General features: G+C 38.8%; 1 protein-coding gene across 1 annotated transcript; it reads left to right on the forward strand.

Moving 5' to 3' along the window:
* Positions 1 to 16,215: 16,215 nt before the first annotated feature.
* LOC137284499 (protein lin-32-like) lies at positions 16,216 to 17,163 on the forward strand. The gene has a single exon (XM_067816323.1). It carries the CDS (start codon positions 16,257 to 16,259, stop codon positions 16,794 to 16,796), a length of 540 nt encoding a protein of 179 aa, XP_067672424.1. The 5' UTR covers positions 16,216 to 16,256; the 3' UTR covers positions 16,797 to 17,163.
* Positions 17,164 to 22,246: the final 5,083 nt, after the last annotated feature.

Genomic DNA, 22,246 nt, shown 5'->3' on the forward strand with positions numbered 1-22,246 from the left:
CTCGATTACGACACCTCAGCCTCGCTGGATCACTCACCTTAGACGCCGTGGCCAGCTCGAGCCCCCATGTTTTACTTGTCATTATTGTTATAAATGCAACATACCTAACCATGATCTCTTGAAGAAATAAACGGAATGGGCAATTATTTTGCTAGTTATATTCAGCTAGTTACTGACGCTCATATGTCAAAGCAAAAGCAACTGATTTTTGTTATTAAATGGGGTGATATTTAGTTTTTAGAGCAAACATATTTGTAGGACAACGCAAGCTGGATTGATAATCTTTTCCAGCCGTTTGATCCACCATTGAACAGACTTAGAATGAGATCGGCAATGGTTATAAGGGGATCAGAGCTAGCCCGTGGAGATTTGGAATGGTAAGCTGATTTCAATTATTATTTGTGTCACTTTTTCAGTGGGACGTCGCTTCTTCGGAAATGGTTGTCACACCCCACACTGAAATTGTCAACTGAGTTACATGTTCATCACTGGTGGCTCTCTATGCCGAGAGTTTCAAAATGAATTTACAAAGTTTACATATTAATTAGAAGAATAAGCAAACAGTATGCAGTTTTTTCAGCACCATAACATTTACAACACGTCACAATTTAATTCTGGACTCACAATAGTCCAGAAACTCTCCGCACTGTGGCCACTCTCTCACAAGAGATTTGGCAAAAATAAACATGCAGCTATTATGAATATGTGCTAAGGATGAAAAAATGAAAATTTTTTTTTTCGAAAACTGAAAATTTAAACTCGCTTGTGCTTAATTTCGTCCAGAATAAATGTTTTGGAGGTTGTAAATGAATGAAAAAATGTTAATAAGTATTATGACTCAAATTTCAGCTCGATTTGACTTGCTTGACTCCGCTAACTGACAGCGATATTAAAAAATCTCGCCCATGGGTACAAAACACTGAAAATACATGTTTTTTCCCATGTTTTGCAGTTTGTAAATAAATGAAAGTATATTTATTAGTGTCGTGGCACGAAAATCATCTTATTGTGACTTAATTCTGATAATTTAGAGCGATTTAAAAATATCATTTGGCCCATGGGTGAGAATATTCACTTTTACATCTTTTTGCATGTTTTGGGGGTTGTAAATGAGTGAAAGTAAGTTCATAAGTATCAGAATACAAATTTCAACTTATTTTGACTTAATTCCGTTAATTTAGAGCGATTTTTAAAAATCTCGCCCACGAGTGGAAAGCATTTTGGCCCATGGGCGCTCTCAATTAGCGGAATTAAGTCAAATGAGTTGAAATTTCTGTCATGATGCTCATAAATGTACTTTCATTCATTTACATCCTCCAAAACACGTGAAAAGATATATTTGGGGTAAAAGGCAATGTTCTCGCCCATGGGCCAAAATGTTTTTCACCCATGGGCGAGTTTTTTATACATCGCTCTAAATTAACGGAATTAAGTCAAAATAAGTTGAAATAGTATTATGATACTTATGAACATACTTGGGCGAGCGAGTTTAAATTTTCAGTTTTCGAAAAAAATTTTTTGGATTTTTTCATCCTTAGCACATATTTATAATAGCTACATGTTTATTTTTGCCAAATCTCTTGAGGGAGAGTGGCCACAGTGCGAAGAGTTTCTGGACTATTGTGAGTCCAGAATTAAATTGTGACGTGTTTTACTATTCTTTAGATGTAGCACACTGTATCATGACTGAATATATTCCAATGAAAGTAACACCACACAATATCGCAGGATATCCCCCGATATGCAGCATGTTCAACAAAGGCATTTTATTGTACTAATGTATAATCTAGCACACCCGATGTAACTGGTTTGATCCGGATTAGAATTGGTCATCACCAACCCATGCTTGTCGTAGGAGGCAACTCAAGGGAGCATGAGGTCACCATGCTTGTCGTAGGAGGCAACTAAAGGGATCATGAGGTCACCATGCTTGTCGTAGGAGGCGACTAAAGGGATCATGAGGTCACCATGCTTGTCGTAGGAGGCGACCATGAGGTCAGGATCGCTGAATTGGTTGACTCAATCATATTATCGATTCCCAATTGCGTAGATCAATGTCGATGTTATTGATCACTGTATTGTCTGGTTCAGACTCGATTATTTACTGACCCCCGCCATATAGCTGGACTGCGGCGTGAAACTAAACTTACTCGTAACCTTTGTCCTGATACGTTTCTTGGATAAATTACAAGTCTTCATTTTGTCACTGCTGTAATTGATACACAATCATCAGATTTCTTCCTCAGTAATTCTGTAAAAGAAAATATTAAGTGAAACAGCATCTCTCATACTCATGAAATCGAAAGCATTTTCCTCTTTTGAGTTCCTATGCAGGTGGTAACATGATAACGTGCAACTTAACACGGAGCTGGTTTAAATTTTACCAGGATATATTTCTCTCGTTATTAACATTACAGCTTTTTTCATTTGGGTATCACTGTGCAAGCTCTTCAGTGAGCGGTTGTAAAAAACCACAACCAGGCTCATTTACGAATGTGGATCTGATCAACTAAAAATGCAAATAAGCGTGATTGATATGATTTTGTAATTTTTTTATTCAGTCGAGCTATCTTTTCTTCTCCCTTTACTTTCAGTCTCGGAGTAGCGTTTTGTTTCTAATGCATTTTCAGTGTGTGTGGTACAGGATATACGATCAAGCCAGAAAAATAAAAATATTGTTGAAAAAAATATAACATACTACTATGCCTATAGTCTCAATGTTATACTATGAATAAGCAAATAAGAATTCGGGTGATCTTAACAGTCAGGAAGTCAATGCTCATTATTATTTCCCTTTACACAAATCCAGACGCCCAATGGGACCTCCAGGGATCCCTGCTTAGTCAAACCCACTAAGAACTTTTCAGAGAATGTTTAGACTGCAGAATTGCAACCTTCTTCTTCTTCTTCTTCTTGCTGTTACATCTCTTAATCATTGCACTCCAAATTTAAAAAACGCTCAATAATAACTGATTGGCTCCTTCAGATGGCTGAAAACAACGTGAAGTAATTGCATGATGGCAAAATCAACCAGGGCCTAATGTACCATATGCCAGTAGGAAGATGCTCATCATTCAATGTATGTTCACTGAGTGGGCTGTCATGTGCGCGTGTATCAGTCCTATATTCGCATCATTGCCGCAGAGACCTAGCTAGGCCCGGGTAAAACCTACCTGTGCGCCGCCTTGCACCTGTTTTAATACGCGCGGGCATTTCTCCCTCCTCTACATGAACTGAACCCGAGCCGATTTACCTGTGAATAGCCAAAGCAATGTACACATTGAATTGGTTAGTTTTTTCAGTTGCTATAAGATTCACTGCTCTTATCTGCAAGCTGTTCTCCACACGGCAGCGACAGTCTATTCCTTTATCAGGAGTAAGGCATGCGTGCCTATCCTGGTTGACGTATGTAGGCGAAATATAATTCCCAGCATCACCACCAGGCTTCGGTTGTTTAACGATGAAATATCAGCTTTTACAAGAAAGCCAGTCGACAGTATCGTGTTAAAGACATTAATCCATAGCATACTAAAGTGAAATATAAGCAGCTCCGTTTAGTTCCCTACATCTTTGTTACATAATGGAACGAGGTTGCATATTAATTAGTGGTAAATGTTTAACTTCAAAGCCATGCGTCATGTCGCTTTAGCGTGAAAGTAGCACCTTGCCTCACTCCACATACTGAAAACCGATACTTGCCTATTGCTCAAATCCCAATATAGGTCATTCCTGAAACATTATCTGAGACAGGTGTCTCGTGGTGTATCAAAAGTACATTTGTTGCTATGGTGTTGTAATCGTTCAGAGGACCCTGGAGAGAAGTGAAGGGTATTCGATAGGTATAAATGCTAAAAGCTGTTTCAAGAAGCGAGTACCTTCATCAATAGTGATAACAGCATTAATCATTTTAAGTGAGACATTACAGTTGTTTAAGTGTCTTCATTATCAGGTATCATGGATTACTCATCTACGTTTAGCAGAACCAAGGCACGTATTCCCCGCAGGGATTTTACACGACTGAATGCATGATTCTCATGAAAACCTCATCACAGACGAAGCAAACTTAACGTCTTCATTGCTTCAAGCAGATGCATACGGTTTCGTGTGTCAGAATAGCGTCCGCCATCTCAAATTACTGGACTGGACGAACGTCCTTTGGTCTTTCTTCATGCGTGTACATCCTTTATTTTTATACTCTTAAATGGTGAAGGTAGGAAAAAACAAGTTGTGCTCCAGTTGCTGGTTCACGTGGATCTGTTTTTTTCTAACAAATACTTTTCTGTGTTAAATAAACACTAATAAACGGTCAATTAATTTCAGTCAGATTTAGAGTCAGAGTGTATCAATCGTTTTAGGATATATTTGTATATCTGTATAGCGCACATATCCATGCAACTTGTGCTTTTTCAAGGCACTGGTGTATTTTTTCCATCAATCATTGGATATCAATCTCACATCGTATTATCCATCTCAACTCCCTGGGGAATATGCAACTCCTGCTGCCTCTTAGCTTTTAGCAATACTCGACCAATATCGCAGATGGAGACAAGCAGACATGGGCTTACACACGTGGAGACTAGAATCTGGGTTTCCGGTGTCACGGGCGAACCTTTAACCACCAGCTAGGCTACAGTACCGCTCTCCTTACTCCGAAGATTTCAGGTTATGTTCTTCAAGTAAGTTATCAAGTCTGGTCTCGGCATACATTTGTATTCATTTCAAATCAGTTTGGCGTACAATCGGATTGGATGTTCACAAATATATATATTATGCATGAATAACAATTTTCCGTAACTGATGTAAAGCAGCATACCTTTTTCGTTGGATACTGAAGCGAATCACGGTGTTGTTCGGACCAATTATGAAAGTGTGTGAATCTTGGATTCTAACAATTGACAATCACGTCAAGCTTTCAAAATCTGCACTGTGAATAACAGCACTGCGGATAAAGCACCAAGACAAGACAATAATTAATAACTATGGAATGTACATCTAATACCATCTTAATACCATGATGGCATGTCTGGTCTTCCCAGCCGTGATATTGCTTGAGTATTGCTAATAGTGGTGTAAAACAACACTCACTCACTCACTCACTCACTAATTTCATCACGTAAGCATTACGATGCATTATGTTCTGTGAATCCCGTTTCTTGGTCATATATGCTTATTTTTAAGATATGGGTGTACGTCATTTAGTTAAAATCTGATTTCCTACGACATTTTCAAAAAAAAATATCGTGTTCGGTTGATTTTAATGTAATGTTGTACGTAACAGACAACATTTAAGATGTTAGTATATTTTATCCCTTCTTTATCAGAACACCGAAACCCGGGTATAAATGGAGGTAACCCGTGAAGTGCTGACTGACGGAGTGACCATGATCATATTAATGTATCTCACCGTTTCCAAGCTACATAAATTGGTGTTCGGATAGCCAAACACTGGATTGCCTGGTCCAGACTCGAATTTACGGTTGGTCGTCATATGACAACAGACAGAAACCGGTGATTATGTATACTCTTGGTTTTTCGCACGCTGACATAGTTTGAACATCTCATCAAGTATCGTTCCTCTTCGGCTTTGTTTCTGTACATTTCCCAGAAGAACTCACGAACTACGTAAAATAACCGATTATGAACCCAAAGTGTCTTCATTTATATCCCCATTATCCGTTATTTCATGGTGAAAGTAATACATTTTTATATCCCTGTTTGGATATACACATCGACATATGCTCCACCATGCCCCAATCACGTCAGGGTCAGATGACTGAAAAACAATCGTCAGTGACGGAGGATGTCATTTCCCAAATTTGATTTGCCTAAAGCCCACATTTCTGATGGGTTTCTGCTAATTTCTAATTAATACTCTTAAAAATGGGGTTCAGAAAACATGTTATACTTTTTGCTGCCATTACAAACAACACGAATGGTGCAGGGCACGCCTCTGTCGATATTCCTAAATCATGACAAGCTATTTCATACGGGTGTTTTGCAAGCTTGGCCAAATCTGATCAACTTTTCACCATGGCGGAACCCCAGCAGAGACTTTCTGGTGCGTTTAAGATGACGCGATGCTGACAAAAAGTCCTGATTGCCAATTGCATGTTTTTGCTAACTCTACCGGCGCCAAAGTGGCACCTGGTTGCTTTCTGTTTGATGTTTGTTTCTTGCTGTGAAATCCAGCTTCTCTCTTCGATTAAACAGTGAACAGCAGATTGCAGGTAGCCTCTTTGGACCGCTTTTCTCCGTACCTGTACATTGGAGGTACACGAATCTCCATGAGACACTTATACCTCATTTCTACTAAACCTCACACCTGCATAGCTCCCGATTTTTTTCTAGACAAAGGAAATGGCGCCAACAAAGATGATTAAAATTTAGAATCAATGATATAGTGAATTGCTAAGTCCAATTTAATGCCACACTTTATAATGTTTCAAATGCACCTGGATATAACTTTGTAAGCTATTCACGGAATCGGCCTCTACTTCCTACGCAGGTTTCATGAAATGAAATGTCAGGGCCAATCAGATTGTGTTCTTTTCTGTCAAACATAGAGGGGAAAAAACTTTTAGCGCGCAAGCGGCAATACAAAATCTAACAAGATGTTTTTCACATTTTACTTTAGCTATAAGGAGTGGGTTTACAAAGGGTACAAAGTACGATTAACATGTAGGATTGAGTTTTTAAAGTAAAGCACACGTTCAACGAGGTTGGCTATAGAGCTTAACCCTGCAGCCGCCGAACCTCTTCCGAAGTTTAAACTTTCCCGCGCTTAACATTTTAGTGTCAGCTGACAAGCTAACATGGGTTTGTCGGTAGCACGCCTGACTGGGCTAGCTTGCAATTAAAGTGAAGACGAAATGGTATGCATGCTTGCGTTTGATGGTGTATATTTCGTCAAACTACCATTGATCATGAGGTTTTAAAGTTATCGGTTAAAGTAAAAAGCATGTCTGCATGATGGGTGTTTTTTCACTCTGATTGTTCAGATAAAAAAAACCTCCGACAATTTATTTGTTTCTCACATAACAAGTAGGACAGGTGTTTCCAACGTGTGCTGCAATTACTTTCCAGACCTGGATGCGGCTCGCGTAGGTGTCTAATTTTTTCTTTGACTGAAACAAGATTTTTGTGCGTTCGAATCCTAGAGTGACTCAGATTACGTTCCTTTGTCTGGCGGTACAACACCCACGCACCACCGATGACATCCGTGATATGGTGCCATTAGGGTTGTATCCATCCTGTTAACCTGGAGTGGTATCACCTGTAATACTCGTCTTTCTCATTCACTCATGTACTTGCTTTGTTCCATTTTGTTTTCGTAAAATGTGTTTGTTTTAACACTGTGTTCAGCGTTGGAACCAAGACTGACACTAAGTCCTAGAAATAAGCTTGCCTTGTTTCAAAACATAACTCTACAACAAATTGTCAAGTTTAGGAAATGTAATGCAAATGGAAGTCCATTTCAGGACAGAACAAGATTAACAAATAAAAACCACCTTTAATCTCACATATTTGAGATGAACTCCTTTTCAACTGTCCTCAATAATTTAAAGACAGAACATGCGAGGCGCTTCCAGATAAAATATTCATAAACAAATAAAAACTGCTCATCTGAACAAGGCTATTAACTGATATAAATTATGAATTGTTTTATTTTTATCATAAATTATGATCAGCTTCATACTGTAAATAAAATTAGTTCGTACGATATATATTTGACAATAACGTGCAACAATAATATCGACATTTTCAATCATACAACTTAATTCAACATTATTTGCATAATATTAATACAGGGAAATGTTTGGAGAAGCTATATGTTCTACAAAACCATGAGCAATTCGTCAAGATATAACTGTATAAGATAATTTCCCTGTGCTGAATCGAAATCGGGTCTTGTCGTGGCGAGCGAACACTGTAACCACTGGGTTAAATCCCCTGAAGTTTTGGATAGAAACCCCAGAGAGATAAAGGTTATAGAGGGTTACACACTTGGATTGCGGGTATCCTGCTGCAAGCAAACCCCTTAAAATTCAGACCCCTGATCACACTCGGGATTCTGGTGTGCCAAGTGGACGCAACTCGGTACCGTGAATATGCAGCATGTGCATTAAACTGAATGACTTTGCTTTAACGCATTTTCTCACAGAACATTATTTTCACAAAACTCTCGCGAAACACGGTTTCAAAGACCTGAAGAGGGATTACTTGCTACTAAAAATATTGAAAACCTTTCTAATCATTTCACATTAATGATATTGCATTACTTTAAATCCAGCCTGACAGTTTCATTGTCTAACCGTTGGCATCCAGCTCACATTACCATCAAACTGTAATGTGATTGATGTTGGAAATGCCCACATAGAGTTTTATGTTCAGCTCAGAAATATTGATGCATGCCGACGATTATTAAGGCCCAAAAGAACTGGAAAACCCAAACCTTGATTAGTTCTTACCTGATAGTTACGCACTGTCCTAATTCTCGACTACAAACGTATAGCTGCAGTACATTATCCATCACTACACGCAATGTTGTGCCTCTATCGACACCACAAATACAAAGTCACATGTTGGCATTTCAGGAAAGATGAATTCTGATAACAAGAAAACAGAGCTGATATTCTGGACAACGAGGACACTTACATGCATCTGCTAATTGCAGGGAAACGAAGGGGAGACGACGTATATACGAATATAGATTCTGTTCTTCCTTTAAACCTCTTCCATCAGCTTTACACGTTGTAAATGCATGCAAAATTGTTTAGAGAAATTAGCATTTTAAGTATATTTAAATATGTATCCAACGATCAATAACTTTATGAAACATGTAGCGTAAATGCTCAAAAATGAACTCAAAGAAGATGGAAGGTGTTGAGCAACTTACACCCGTAGTATCTATTACCATTATCATCGAAAATACACACAAGATATTAAAGTGTATTGTCATGAATATCTTCGATAGGACAATTATACAGCACTTATCAAATTGTAGTTGTATCTGCAGTAGTCGTCTGTTAATTCTGTAAAAGATATCGTGACTGTTTGTTAAATATACTTAGAGATATAAATATAGGATCACAGCAAAATGCCAGCGTCCCTTTATCATTTTCCAGTTTTTCCTGCCACAGCTTTTTTCAAAGCTGATGATGAAAACTGGAAAATATTAAAGCAATGCTTGAATTTTCATTTGATCCATTATTTGTTTCTTTCTGATATATTATATTACATTACATTACATTACATTACATTACATTATGAATGAAAACATCACTTAGAAAGAAGTGGTGTTTAAACGAAATAGTCAGACATTTTCTCAAATAATATTCATAATTTTGAAGACGTGATTTTATATAGATTGACGTGTCAAAATGTATATCTATAACATTCCCCACTCACACCTTTGTCATTATTGGAACAACGAGAATATCACAAGCCATAGTATACACAACATACACTTTCTGATGGTATGACCATAAATTCCTTCCAGGCATGAGACGAACCAAAGACCGTAACTTTGTCAGTAGCGTCACTAAGGTGTTACGTCTGATTAATACTTTGGGTAGAGCGCTGTGGGTTTTCAAACAACGGACTCGTCATAACATTGATCCCATAGTGAGTGGGTGAGTGAGTGGGTGAGTGGGTGAGTGCGTGAGTGCGTGAGTGCGTGAGTGCGTGAGTGCGTGCTCTTAGCAATGTTCCCGTAATGTTACCATGAGACACAAGAAATGGGTTTCAGACAATGTGTCCATATGGGGAATCGAATCGGGATCTTCAGCGTCAAGAGCGGACGCTGTAACGATTAGACTACCCAATCGCACCTTAATCCCTTAGAAAATTGCCGACGGGAAATGACTACTCTAAAAACTAGTTCTTAAGTTCATTACAGCGGATAACACACTACAACCACAATACTAACGTTCAGTGCTCTTCAGCGAAATCCTTTTGACATTACTGGTGATGATTCGTGTTTAACGTCGGCTCCAGACTGTAGTTAATGGGGCTGACATTTCTGATTGATCTTTTTTGGTTTCAAACCCGAAGCCAGATTTGTTGTCTTTGTTATTAGGAGTAACATTTACCTGAACAAATAGTTGATATTCCACAGTGTGAGTTTCAACCGTCAAGGACGTCTCGTGAATAGTTCCATCATGTTACTGCATCAGGGAGGACGCCACAGGGTATTGTTTTGCGCCCACCAACTGTCCCTGACTTGACCCATAGTGGACGGTTGATACAACTGTATGTAACAGAATACGTTAATATGGAACAAATATGTCTCACTAGAGCTAATTATAGCAACGCGTATAATGACAGGGATCCGCATAGTTCAAAGCAGGTGCGAATTCTAATTTTTATCCAACTTATTTCTGTTTGACTTTAAGATGCATTTGGGGCAGCTGGCAACATGTTGACATGACCTAACAGAAGAAACAGCAACCGCGCGTGGAATACCTTTGTCACTGAATACCGACACATGGATCGTGACGGGTGGGGAAGGGGTGTATCTGGGGGGAGTCGCGTCTGTGGGAATACAGGTGAAAAGGGAGGTACAAGTAAGAGGTGTACCCTGCACTCAAACTGGTTACACAAGAAGCGCCTGGAACACATGTACACACTGCCGGCCCGCCCCTATGCTCCTCTGAGATGGTCCCTGATTAGATCAACATAATTATTGAAAGTCACTTGTTGGACTTTCGTTAAAGAAGCATCAATGGTAGAGAAGGCTATTTACAAAGAGACTCATTATCGATACGGTTACACAAATAAAATCTCTGTATTAAGGGGTGTGTGTTATGGTGGTTATGGTGGATGTTTAACGAATTCAATACGAGCTCTCTGGTAGGCAATGACCTTTAGTGTAGCCCAAGGCTGTGGTCTTCCTTTGACAACTGTCTTCGTTAATTTTCTTAACACATCCTTAATAAAAGTACCTCTGAAGTAGAGATCTGACAACATGAGAACACGATGTCCCTATCCTTAAGAATACAAGTACAGTGTTAACGTTATAAGAGGCTTGGGGAAAACACTCGATTGTGTTATTACAGGCCATAGTGTTGAAGGCGGGGGGCGGATGCCTGGGAACTGTGACGCTTTTGCGTTCTTAACAGCTGATATTTTCTTTACAGACGCTAGAAAGACCCTCTTGTTTTGAGACTACTTTAAACCTTAAATATATATCCATTATCGTAGATAATAAAAACAACATATGGAACCACGATAATTTTTCTTAAGTGGAAGCTTCGATAGTTTCACCAAAGTGTGTGTGGCTTCCCTCGGGCTACTATTAATGGATTTGTGGGCAATAACATTTACTCAAGAAAATACTGTAGTTCGCAATTTATCGTATTCTTAATTCGAAACTTTAATTTTACTTCAAAACGTGTCTTTACATACTGTTGGGCGAGGTTCAGGAGGATTCCATTTCGAATATACAATACGATTATACTCTCCAAAACTCCTTCTGTGAGCAAGGTTCACGAGGTTCAAAAGATTTTTAAAAAGTTATTATTTTGGAAAACGGACAGTTTAAATGCCCAGTGGACGATCTAAGATGTAACATTTTCGCAAGACATATTTATCTAATAAACAGACAGATCAAGATCCGACAATTTTACAAATGTATTTGATAAACAGCCTTCTAAATATCCACGATCGGAAATGACAGTTATCCCTGTTTTGTTGATATGTAAAGATCACAGCTCCGCCCTGCCAGTAATTTATACCTAACCTGTGTGATTACAAAATACCGAGGCGAAGATCGAAGCTCCGACATGCCAGTAATACATATCTAATTGGTAAATATCCAACGGATGACCCAAGGTATGGCATGCTAGTAATGCGTATCTAATTGGTAAATATCCAACGGATGACCCAAGGTATGGCATGCCAGTAATGCGTATCTAATTGGTAAATATCCCACGGATCGCCCAAGGTATGGCATGCCAGTAATACACATCTATTTGGTAAATATCCCTCGGATGACCCAAGGTATGGCATGTTGGAAGTACATATCTAATTGGTTAATATCCAACGGATGACCCAAGGTATGGCATGCCAGAAGTACATATCTAATTGGTTAATATCCAACGGATGACCCAAGGTATGACATGCCAGAAGTACATATCTAATTGGTAAATATCCAACGGATGACCCAAGGTATGACATGCCAGAAGTACATATCTAATTGGTAAATATCCAACGGATGACCCAAGGTATGACATGCTAGTAATACATATCTATTTGATAAATATCCCACGGATGGCCCAAGGTATGGCATGCCAGAAGTACATATCTAATTGGTAAATATCCAACGGATGACCCAAGGTATGGCATGCCAGTAATACATATCTATTTGGTAAATATCCCACGGATGGCCCAAGGTATGGCATGCCAGAAGTACATATCTAATTGGTTAATATCCAACGGATGACCCAAGGTATGGCATGCCAGAAGTACATATCTAATTGGTAAATATCCAACGGATGACCCAAGGTATGGCATGCCAGAAGTACATATCTAATTGGTAAATATCCAACGGATGACCCAAGGTATGGCATGCCAGAAGTACATATCTAATTGGTTAATATCCAACGGATGACCCAAGGTATGACATGCCAGAAGTACATATCTAATTGGTAAATATCCAACGGATGACCCAAGGTATGGCATGCCAGTAATACACATCTAATTGGTAAATATCCAACGGATGACCCAAGGTATGGCATGTTGGTAGTACATATTTGATTAATAAATATCATGGTGAAGATCCAAGATACCAGTGATGCATATTTAGTTAGTAAATATCAAGGTGATGAATCAAGATGCAAGATGCTTACACCACATATTTCAGTTAAATGCAATGTGCCAGCGATGTTAATGACTTACAGTCCTAATGGTGTTATGATTTAGGCTTTGAAAAGAACTAGGGCCAGATAAGTATGCGTTAGAGGAAAGCCATGACACGCTCGCTGAGGTACCCATAACAAGCGAGGGATAGAGAGCATCTCCTTATTTGCACCAGCCATAGAACTACACTTGTAGAGAATCCAGCTTTTTCCCTCGTCAGTGGAGTAATTTATGCCCGTATTAGGATCGACAGTTAATCATATAAACTCAAATACCTTTATACTGACATGCATATTCACAGAAGATGATTGTCGCCTCCGTATAAGCGGAACATACTTTACAGAATGTTTGGGGAAAGAAAACAAAACCCATTTCTTTTCCGTTACTGCTTTCAGGTCACCAACTAGTCTGCCTTACAGTCCCTGAATCATTTTACTTTACCTGTTGCCAAGCACCCACTGCAATGTTAAAGCCTTAAATAAAGCAAGTCTAGATTTCCTCTGAATCTCGGGTCTCCTTGGGACTCCTTTTCAATGAATATTGCTATCAAAATTCTCTATATTTTGAGGCTAAGAATTCGTCTAGCCACCAGCAGTTATGAATTTGTTTATTAAAATTCCGCAAAAACCGTTCATGCTTCGGATCAAGCTAACCTATGTGCATGACAGAAATGATTGTTTCTGCAAGCCTCAAGGTGTGTCAAATTATACCTGAACCAATTTTGTGCCTATTCCAAACCAATTATATTTCAGTTGTGTTACTTACTATAATGTTCATTTGCCAGTGCTTTCGATGCAGAAAGATAATATTTTAACAAAAGTTGGCGACACTCCCTAATATCGTGTGTAATATCGTTCCAATATAGTTGTAAAAATAAACTGCAAAGATAAAGAGTGATCTCCTCTGTTCCATTAAGTTTCTAACCTGACCAATAGCGGAGCCACTAGACCATGCCTTAGCCTAGGGCAGTTAGAAAAGGATGGCTGATTCTATTGATGCGTTTAGCCCAGGGACCGTCAAGTCTCTCATTCCTATACTCGCTTGAATAGACTCGCGTAAATACACGGTGGCGATCCCACGAGAATCCAAGTAAAACTTTGGAGATTAAATTGCAAACACATGTGTTGACTCCTATAGATGCAAAATATAATGCATGAAACACATCATATTTGTTACTCCCTTAAAACTTCTTAAAATGTCAGCTAAAGCCAACTCTGGTTGGATATTTAGATGGATGTGGTTGGATGATTATACATTACTGCCAGTTAATATTAACTATTTTAAATAATGATCTAGTTTCTCATCATTATGCAAGATGTGTTTCGTTGGATTGAGTATAATTACAATATATACCTTACTTAAACAGAAACTAGGAAAACCGCTTTATCAGTCACTGAAGTAAAAATCACAGCAAATAGTTTAAGAAGTTTAAGTTTATTTAAAGACAAATTCAATCAATTGAACAATGATTGCCTTTTCGATTAACAAATCATTTGCTGTGCGAATATATCTTCAACTGATTGCATCTGTCGATGGTTATCTGTAATTCATAGAGAACACAGCTAACCATGTATCTTTAAGATATGACTTATATATGCACATAAATGTCTGAGCAAATTGAATATAAGGGATATAAGATGTATATCGCAAATACCGATACTAGTAGCAAAGGCGAATTGCGGAGCAAACGGACTCTCTATGAGGACAACATGTGGTAGCTGAACACTGTTAGTTTGTTTTGTCACGGAGGGTTAATTTATGTCCTGGGGAGAATGTCTTGTGTTGCATTTCTGCACAGGCGCGAAACATAGAAACTACGGTTTAAAGAACGATTGCATCAGAATAAAAATACTGAGATAAAATATTTTCAAGCTCTTGTAACTAAAGATTTTCAGTTCGTTATGTTCTTTAAAAACGATGGTTATGCGTTTTCCATACGATATGGTGTATGTTGAATGGTTAAGAATTGTTTAGAATTCGTATGATTCAGATCAGTTACGCTTCATTATAAAACACCAGAACTCTTTTGTGTAAGTATTCCACTCTGAACTATGCAGTTGCAAATATCTGTTTCTTGTCACCTGTTGATATTTTGTGTGAAGTTTTAAAAGAGGATTCTTTAGGTTTGGGGCGCCACGTAACAACAGATGGTTAAACAGATGTAGGAAGTCTGTGTAAAGCGTCATCTAAACACCCCAAACCCTGAAATGGGAACAATAGCTTGCTTCAGACCAATCAAGAGTTGTTCAAGTGGTGCTTGTATCAGTTTCACATCAGTTTGAAGCGTGGTGACCACGGTGGCATGTTTCCAACTCGCGTCGTGCTCCGCAATGAACTTAGTGAACTTGCGACATATACTGAAGGAAAGAAGTAACTGAAGGAGAATTTATTGCTCTCCGTTTCATCGGTGACACAGGATATGGTCACTAACCCCCGAGGGCCTGATGTCACAACAAATAAATAGTGATTCATAAACACATGCTTTATGTTATAGTCGGAAATTTACATCCTGAGATGCTTTTTGTATGTATTTCTTCAGATTATGAATTTAATTGTTTTTTTTTGTTTTTTTAATCTGTGTCAACATCTTTATTTCTGTCCACAACAGGTATCGAAACAGTTTCGTAACAAACAAAACAAACATTACATTGTTTTTATGTGCATTTCGGTATTTCTGTTTAATATTGAGACCTTTCCAAAGTTGTCCAAAACTTCCATAACCGTGTCGATAAAACTTTCTGCCAATTTCAGTTCACGTGACGTAATATGTTACACTAAAATATCTAATTGTATTTGCAAGCATAAATTTACGTCATGTATTGACATCTTTACGAAATGACATACAAGGGCTCTGTGGTATTCATTATAACATATTTCATTTCAAGAAGGTTCCGCTCCAAAAAATACTTGAATCTTTATTCGTAGTTAGTTATGCGTTCGATGTGCTGTCCGGCTTCCCATCTCAACTATCCGTACCCAATCCCGCCTCCAAGCTCAAGTCTGTACCCAAGAAGCGTGCAGTTACGCGTGTCCTGCCCGTCTAGCTCGCGACGGAGCCTCATGGCACGCGATCTCCTGTCACTCACCCCTATTAGGGGCGGGCCCAGTCAACGTCCGTTTTACTGCGCATAGGTATTGTCCAAATGATTTCTATATGTGAAACACAATGAAGAAGGGGTTACGATTCAGTCATTGGCTGCTGGTTGTCATCTCCTTGTCAGGAGGCGGTAGTTGTAGAATTTATGCCCATTTAATGCATAAAGTTTTTTCAGCTCTAGTACTGGGGATCCTCTCCACTGGGGTCAATACAGTTCCGCCACGTGGCTTGAAGGAACAGGGTGCTATTCGCACGCGCCTTAGTCATTCAGCACGTGTCGTGTTTAGTAGGGATAATCAGGATGGAGGAAGACATGTTAACCCTGAAGGAACGAAGGTCTGGGGACCTCATGACCATTCCAGATCTACCTTCAACCTCCATGTTCAATTTCGCTCCTGACTTTTCAGAATTTGAGATCAATTCCAGATCCACTTTTGATATTCCTTATTCAGACAGTGACTGCACTCCTTGCACGCCGTTGACACCTTTAGAGAGTAGCCATACGCATTTCACCTTCCCCGACCCCCGGGTACCCCCACAGGCCACGTATACCAGGGGGACGGAAGATGGACATAGTGGTGAGAAGTTCAATGTTCCAGTGAGAAGGCGACAACGGCTGCCCAAACCTATCACCAAGGACATCCAGAAGAAAAGGAGACTTGCTGCCAATGCAAGAGAGAGAAAGAGGATGGAGAGTCTCAACGTTGCTTTTGATAAACTCAGAACAGTGGTGCCTTCCATTGGCGATGACAGGCAATTATCAAAGTATGAGACGCTCCAAATGGCGCAGACTTATATCCAAGCCTTACAAGATCTCTTGGACAAAGACGACAATTCATAACTATGGATTACGTGATTCAACGTTCATGTATGCAGGATAGAACTATCGCGGAATGCAAGTACCCGTTGAAGTGCCGAAGTTTGTTTCGTGTGAATGAAAACTTGTTAAACATTTTGCCCCTCTTTATGTGCTGGATATACTCATATTTATTATGCATATACACCTTTTGTGTTCAGAATCTGCCTTCGTTTCTGTGAGTAGCCGGGTTTTATGTTTTCCCCATGTGATTTTTAATGCAACTGTTCATATAATAATATGCAACTCGTATTGAACCAGTTTTTTGTAATATCTGTCAACGATTTTATTTACTTTACATGATTTGTATTGCACGTGCAGGATATGTAGGTGGCTCTGGTATAGCACGTGCAGCCCCAGAGGCAAGAGAGACCTTCTTTGATGAAACGAAATACGAACGAATGGATTGTCTGTTAGAAAATAATTTGTCAATAGAAGATGCTCATGGTTTTGTGTACACTTTGAATGAGTGCTTGTTGTAAGTTGTTACATAAAGATATAAAGAAACATTCTTCATGTTTTCGTTTATGGTAATGATCACATATTAACAACAACAACTTGTATACAGGTTTCATATACTCATTGGTCATCTGAGCGCAACGTTTTAAAACTGCTTTCCAACTTTAGACAGTTTATGGTATTTCATAAAACATAATGTCCGATATGAAATCATCAAAAGAAACAAAAGACGAGAATTATATAAACGATAACATTCCTAATAGGTTATTCTTAAACAAAATCAGGAGCCACGAAACGGCATATAGTACATTATATATTCCGTGTCTTTCTGAGACACTGTGTTGAAGATCATGATATGTTCTTGTTTATGTTTTGGAAACATATGTGTAACAACTGATCATACTTAAGACTTTTGAAATCGTAGATGTTTGTTTTCTTTATACGAACGCCAGCCTTCAACCATTTTCGACAATACAGTATGTGATTTGGGGTTCAAATGCTGACTTTGGATGTTAGGGTGTCATTGTTTCTACCGTCAGATGACAGACATACTCAGTCACATTGAGGTTAGAGTTCGCATTTTGTTTCGAGTTTAACGCCACACTTAGCATTGTAGCAGCAATGTGACGACGGTCGTTAAATGTTCAAGTCTGGACCAGACAATCCAGTGATTGAGATTGACCACCCGATCCCCTTTTTCGCTTCTTACGACATAGGACGCTGACATTGCATAAGTTGCTGAAGATCATTTCTAGCCCGGATCTTTACGAGTCGCATAATGCATATAGTTGATACTGCTAGTTGATAAGCTCGTTCACTTGCAATAGCATAGCTCATAGTTTGTGACCAAAGTTCTGTTAGTGAAGTGTGAAGTTGATAAACTTGACAAATACACTTACATGTATTCTTATATTTGCTTTACTGCACCGCAAATATTAGGGCAAATTATGGTAAAAAAAAGTCCTTCATTAATAGAAAAAAGTCCTTGTTAAAAGCATGCGTGATATTTCAACAGATACACGGTACTATGCTTGTATGTTTATGTGTGCTGTCCATTTGATAACACGGTTTCAGCAATACCGAACGTTACTGACTCAGTGCAGGACTACTGACATACATGTACGTCACGTTACAGGTAATTGATGTGGCAACGTCAATACCTAGGAACGTCTGAATCGGTAATCTATATGATGGTTACATTATATCCGAAGATGGTGTCGGGATTGATCTTGGCAGAGTGATAACCGAATAAATGTGAATTAAATGACAATTTATCTATTTTGGGGAGTACGCACACTTCGGATATAATGTAACCATCATATAGATTACCGATTCAGACGTTCCTAGGTATTGACGTTGCCACATCAATTACCTGTAACGTGACGTACATGTATGTCAGTAGTCCTGCACTGAGTCAGTAACGTTCGGTATTGCTGAAACCGTGTTATCAAATGGACAGCACACATAAACATACAAGCATAGTACCGTGTATCTGTTGAAATATTACGTGCATTATAGTGTGCATACTCCCCAAAATAGATAAATTGGCATTTAATTCCATTAATCTGAATCTATTATCACATGTCAGTAGTCGTTAATCTGTAAAAACATTAATTCGGTTATCACTCTGCCAAGATAAATCCCGACACCATCTGCTACGAGAGGGACAGCGGTGAGCTCTGCACAGAGTCTGCTCACTTTGCACATTTTTCTCACCTCCGGCCGAAAGCACCAATCATGACATCATTATCCTCAATAAATGGCACACGATAGAGAGAAAAAAAACGTATTTATTACTTTGAACAAGGAATTGAACGGGTGTATAATTGCCGGCTTCTCGCTGTGCCCTTAGTTCAAGGCTAATAACCCTCGTCTTACAGCGAATTTCAATAAACTCCACTTTTGTGCATGGCCAGCTAACAATATGCGTGTTCCTTTAATGAGAGTTAATAGTCCTCTACCTTGGCTCATTCTGCCTTCCACAGGTGGAACCGCTTAAGAACCCTCTCTTGAAATTGTGGCGGGAAGCCTGTGAAAGGTAAGTCATGAGACATCAAGCGCGGAGAGAAGTTTAACGCCATAAAGAATGGAGACGCTCAGTCAGTGTAATAAAATTATTAATGAGACAAAATACTTTTACGTTTTTTTCAAAGAAAATGTGTCGGAAACATGGCGTCTCAAACTGTTTCACACAATACTTATGATCATATTTCATGGTTATGAGCTCTAAATCGTAAATGTCAACTGAGCACCCTGTGGCAAAATTAACAAAGCAAAAATAGTTGATTCTACAGGGCTGACTTGGCAGGTGCAGAAGTGGAGACACCATGTTACCGGTCTGCTGTTTGTGCTAGAACCTTGATGTTTATTGTGCTTAGAATAGAGAGATTTAAAGGTCAACGTGTGAAAACGAGGCGATTATATTAATAAAACCTTACTTGATAAAATATAAAATATGGCGTCATTATTTGCGACAATATGTCAAGTGTGTCAAGCATAATATTACATTACGATGCTGATAATCCACAGAGTGATTGTGGCACTTACTGATGGACATTGCTATTGACTCTGTTGATGTATCAGAAATCAGATATCAACTTGTCTTTAAAACAGATTTTTGTTAATAAGAAACCAGAGAATAGTCAGTCGATATTTTCTACTAAAATAGAAATCATTTGCCATAGCAGGCAAAACATATGACTGGATAAAAAAAGATAAGAATGGATCTATGAATACTAGAATACGCCTCAGAATACGTCTCTAGGAAACGACATAACATCTGGACACCAGAAATGGGTTTCACACATTGTAACCATTTTAGCAATATCTAGCAATATCTAGCAATATCATGAAGGGGGACACTAGAAATGCGCTTCACACATTGTACCCATGTTGGGAATCGACCCCGGGTCTTCTGCGTGAGGAGCGAACGCTTTAACCACTCGACTACTCCTCGTCGTGTCATGTAAGGATGAGTCATTGCATGGGGAGTCCAGTCTCAAAGAAACTGACGTCAACAGACTGAAATCATCAGGAACTTACATGCTGAAACTTACGTCAGCCAGAAATGGGCTTCACATATTGTACCCATGTAGGGAATTGAACCCGGTGTGACGAACATTTACCAGTTAACTAAGGGGGGTGTTCGTGTTGAATTCCACGATGGCCGGTATTCTTAATAAGACGTTTCGTAAATACAATCTCAGAATGTAGGTTCATGGCATGCTGAATGAAGCTTAACGACTAGGGGGATTGAAGGCCAACAATAGCAAGCTAAACTATACAGCATACTCGGTGCTTGAGAAGACGGTCCCCAATAATTTGACATCTGGCACGAGCAGGATTTTACCTCACGAACGGCAGGTGTTGTGATTGTTATTCCGTTAATCCGAATGATGTGTTGTCTATGAAATCGACCCGATTAACGAATTACCAGATTGTCAGATCACAAGTACATGATAATTATTCCTTTAGCTTCATATCATGACATTCTGTATAGCAGGGTTTCGGGGCAAACCGAGATTTGGATTAGCCTTGATATCATTGTAAGTATAAATATAGAGTAACATGTTTATATTCATCAATGAATCTGGTCTGGTAAACAAGCAAAGTTTTACTTTTGTGAATGCCAGACTGGTACAAATATAACAGAAATAGAACACATAAGACATAGACAAAGAGATTAAATGAAATGGACAAATTGAAAATTAAAATGTTAACATCGTATGTGCAATTAAAGTTCTAATCAACATCACCCTTGCAGTTCGTTTTCATTACTTTTGGTTAAGATTTTTGTTATTTATTATTTGTTTTAGACCGTTTTATCAACTCGTTTCGTCTTGCAAATGAATTGGTGTGGGGACTATATAATATTCTTATTTTCATGACTGGAAGCGGTGTTCCGTATAACACGGAGGCTGTGGCCATTCACATAGAAGTATGTATTATTTCTAACCACTGTCTATAATTTACATGTAAAATGATGTTAAGTCAGCAATGTTCAAGCTGCTAAATGATGTCAATGAACACTGGATTCATTCATACTACTACTGTTCTGCTACCGTAGCATAATTGTTAGCCACAGTAATATGTAAGAGCTGTGTAAGGTTTAACTTCTTTTGATTGAGTGAGTGTGGTTTTACGTCGCGTTGTAGCAATATTCCAGCTGAGAGCACCAGAAATGGACTTCACATGTGGTACCCATGAGGGGATAGAACCCGGTATTCATTTCATCGAGGAGAGCGATCGCTTTATCCATTAGGCTAGCACACCTATCCAGTTATCATACACACTTTCTCGAGCTCGTTTCATAGTTAAGTTATCAGAACAAAAACGCCTGTAAATTATCTTCCAGAAAACACCCGTCAATTAAAAAAGTTATGATGGCCTGTGATAAGTAGTAGCAATTGGCCATCATACATCTATAAAAGTGCAGTGCCGCGTTAAACAAGATCCATAAAAAAACTATATCACAGAGACTTTTTATAACCCCCAACATTTACATATGAGTATAATCGTCCTATCTAAGCAGGTGATTCTGTTCGAGTGTAGACGAGTTGTTTTGAACCATTATGAAGCTGTTCGCAGGGTAAATGTCCTGTGAAAGTGCCGCTTTCAGCAAAGTATGCATCGAAGTAAAAATCCAATTTAAAAAGTTATCAAAGATAAAATAGCAAAACAGATAGTCTGGGGAAAATTGAAAGAATGCCATAGAAATCAGATTGTTCTAGGAAGCAAATTCCAGATACTTGTGATTGTATCAACCTCTTCACAGACCACATGAAACGAAGTTCTGAAAATGTTACCAGCGTATCCCAGAGGGAAAGGTAATAGTTCTTTAAACAAAGCCTATTAATCTTTGGACACTTCACAGTAGGCCTGCATATAAGTATTTCACACATGAATGTTAGGTGTCAAACAGAAATAATTTAGTTGTGCCGAATCTATCTACGGACGTTTTCAGCTGGCGTTTAGAT

Source organism: Haliotis asinina, chromosome 5 (assembly GCF_037392515.1).
Source record: "Haliotis asinina isolate JCU_RB_2024 chromosome 5, JCU_Hal_asi_v2, whole genome shotgun sequence".
Lineage (NCBI taxonomy): Eukaryota > Metazoa > Mollusca > Gastropoda > Lepetellida > Haliotidae > Haliotis > Haliotis asinina.

Bases quoted from the DNA above. Each gene is read 5' to 3' on its own strand.
- LOC137284499 (XM_067816323.1), top strand. From the start codon at position 16,257: ATGGAGGAAGACATGTTAACCCTGAAGGAACGAAGGTCTGGGGACCTC.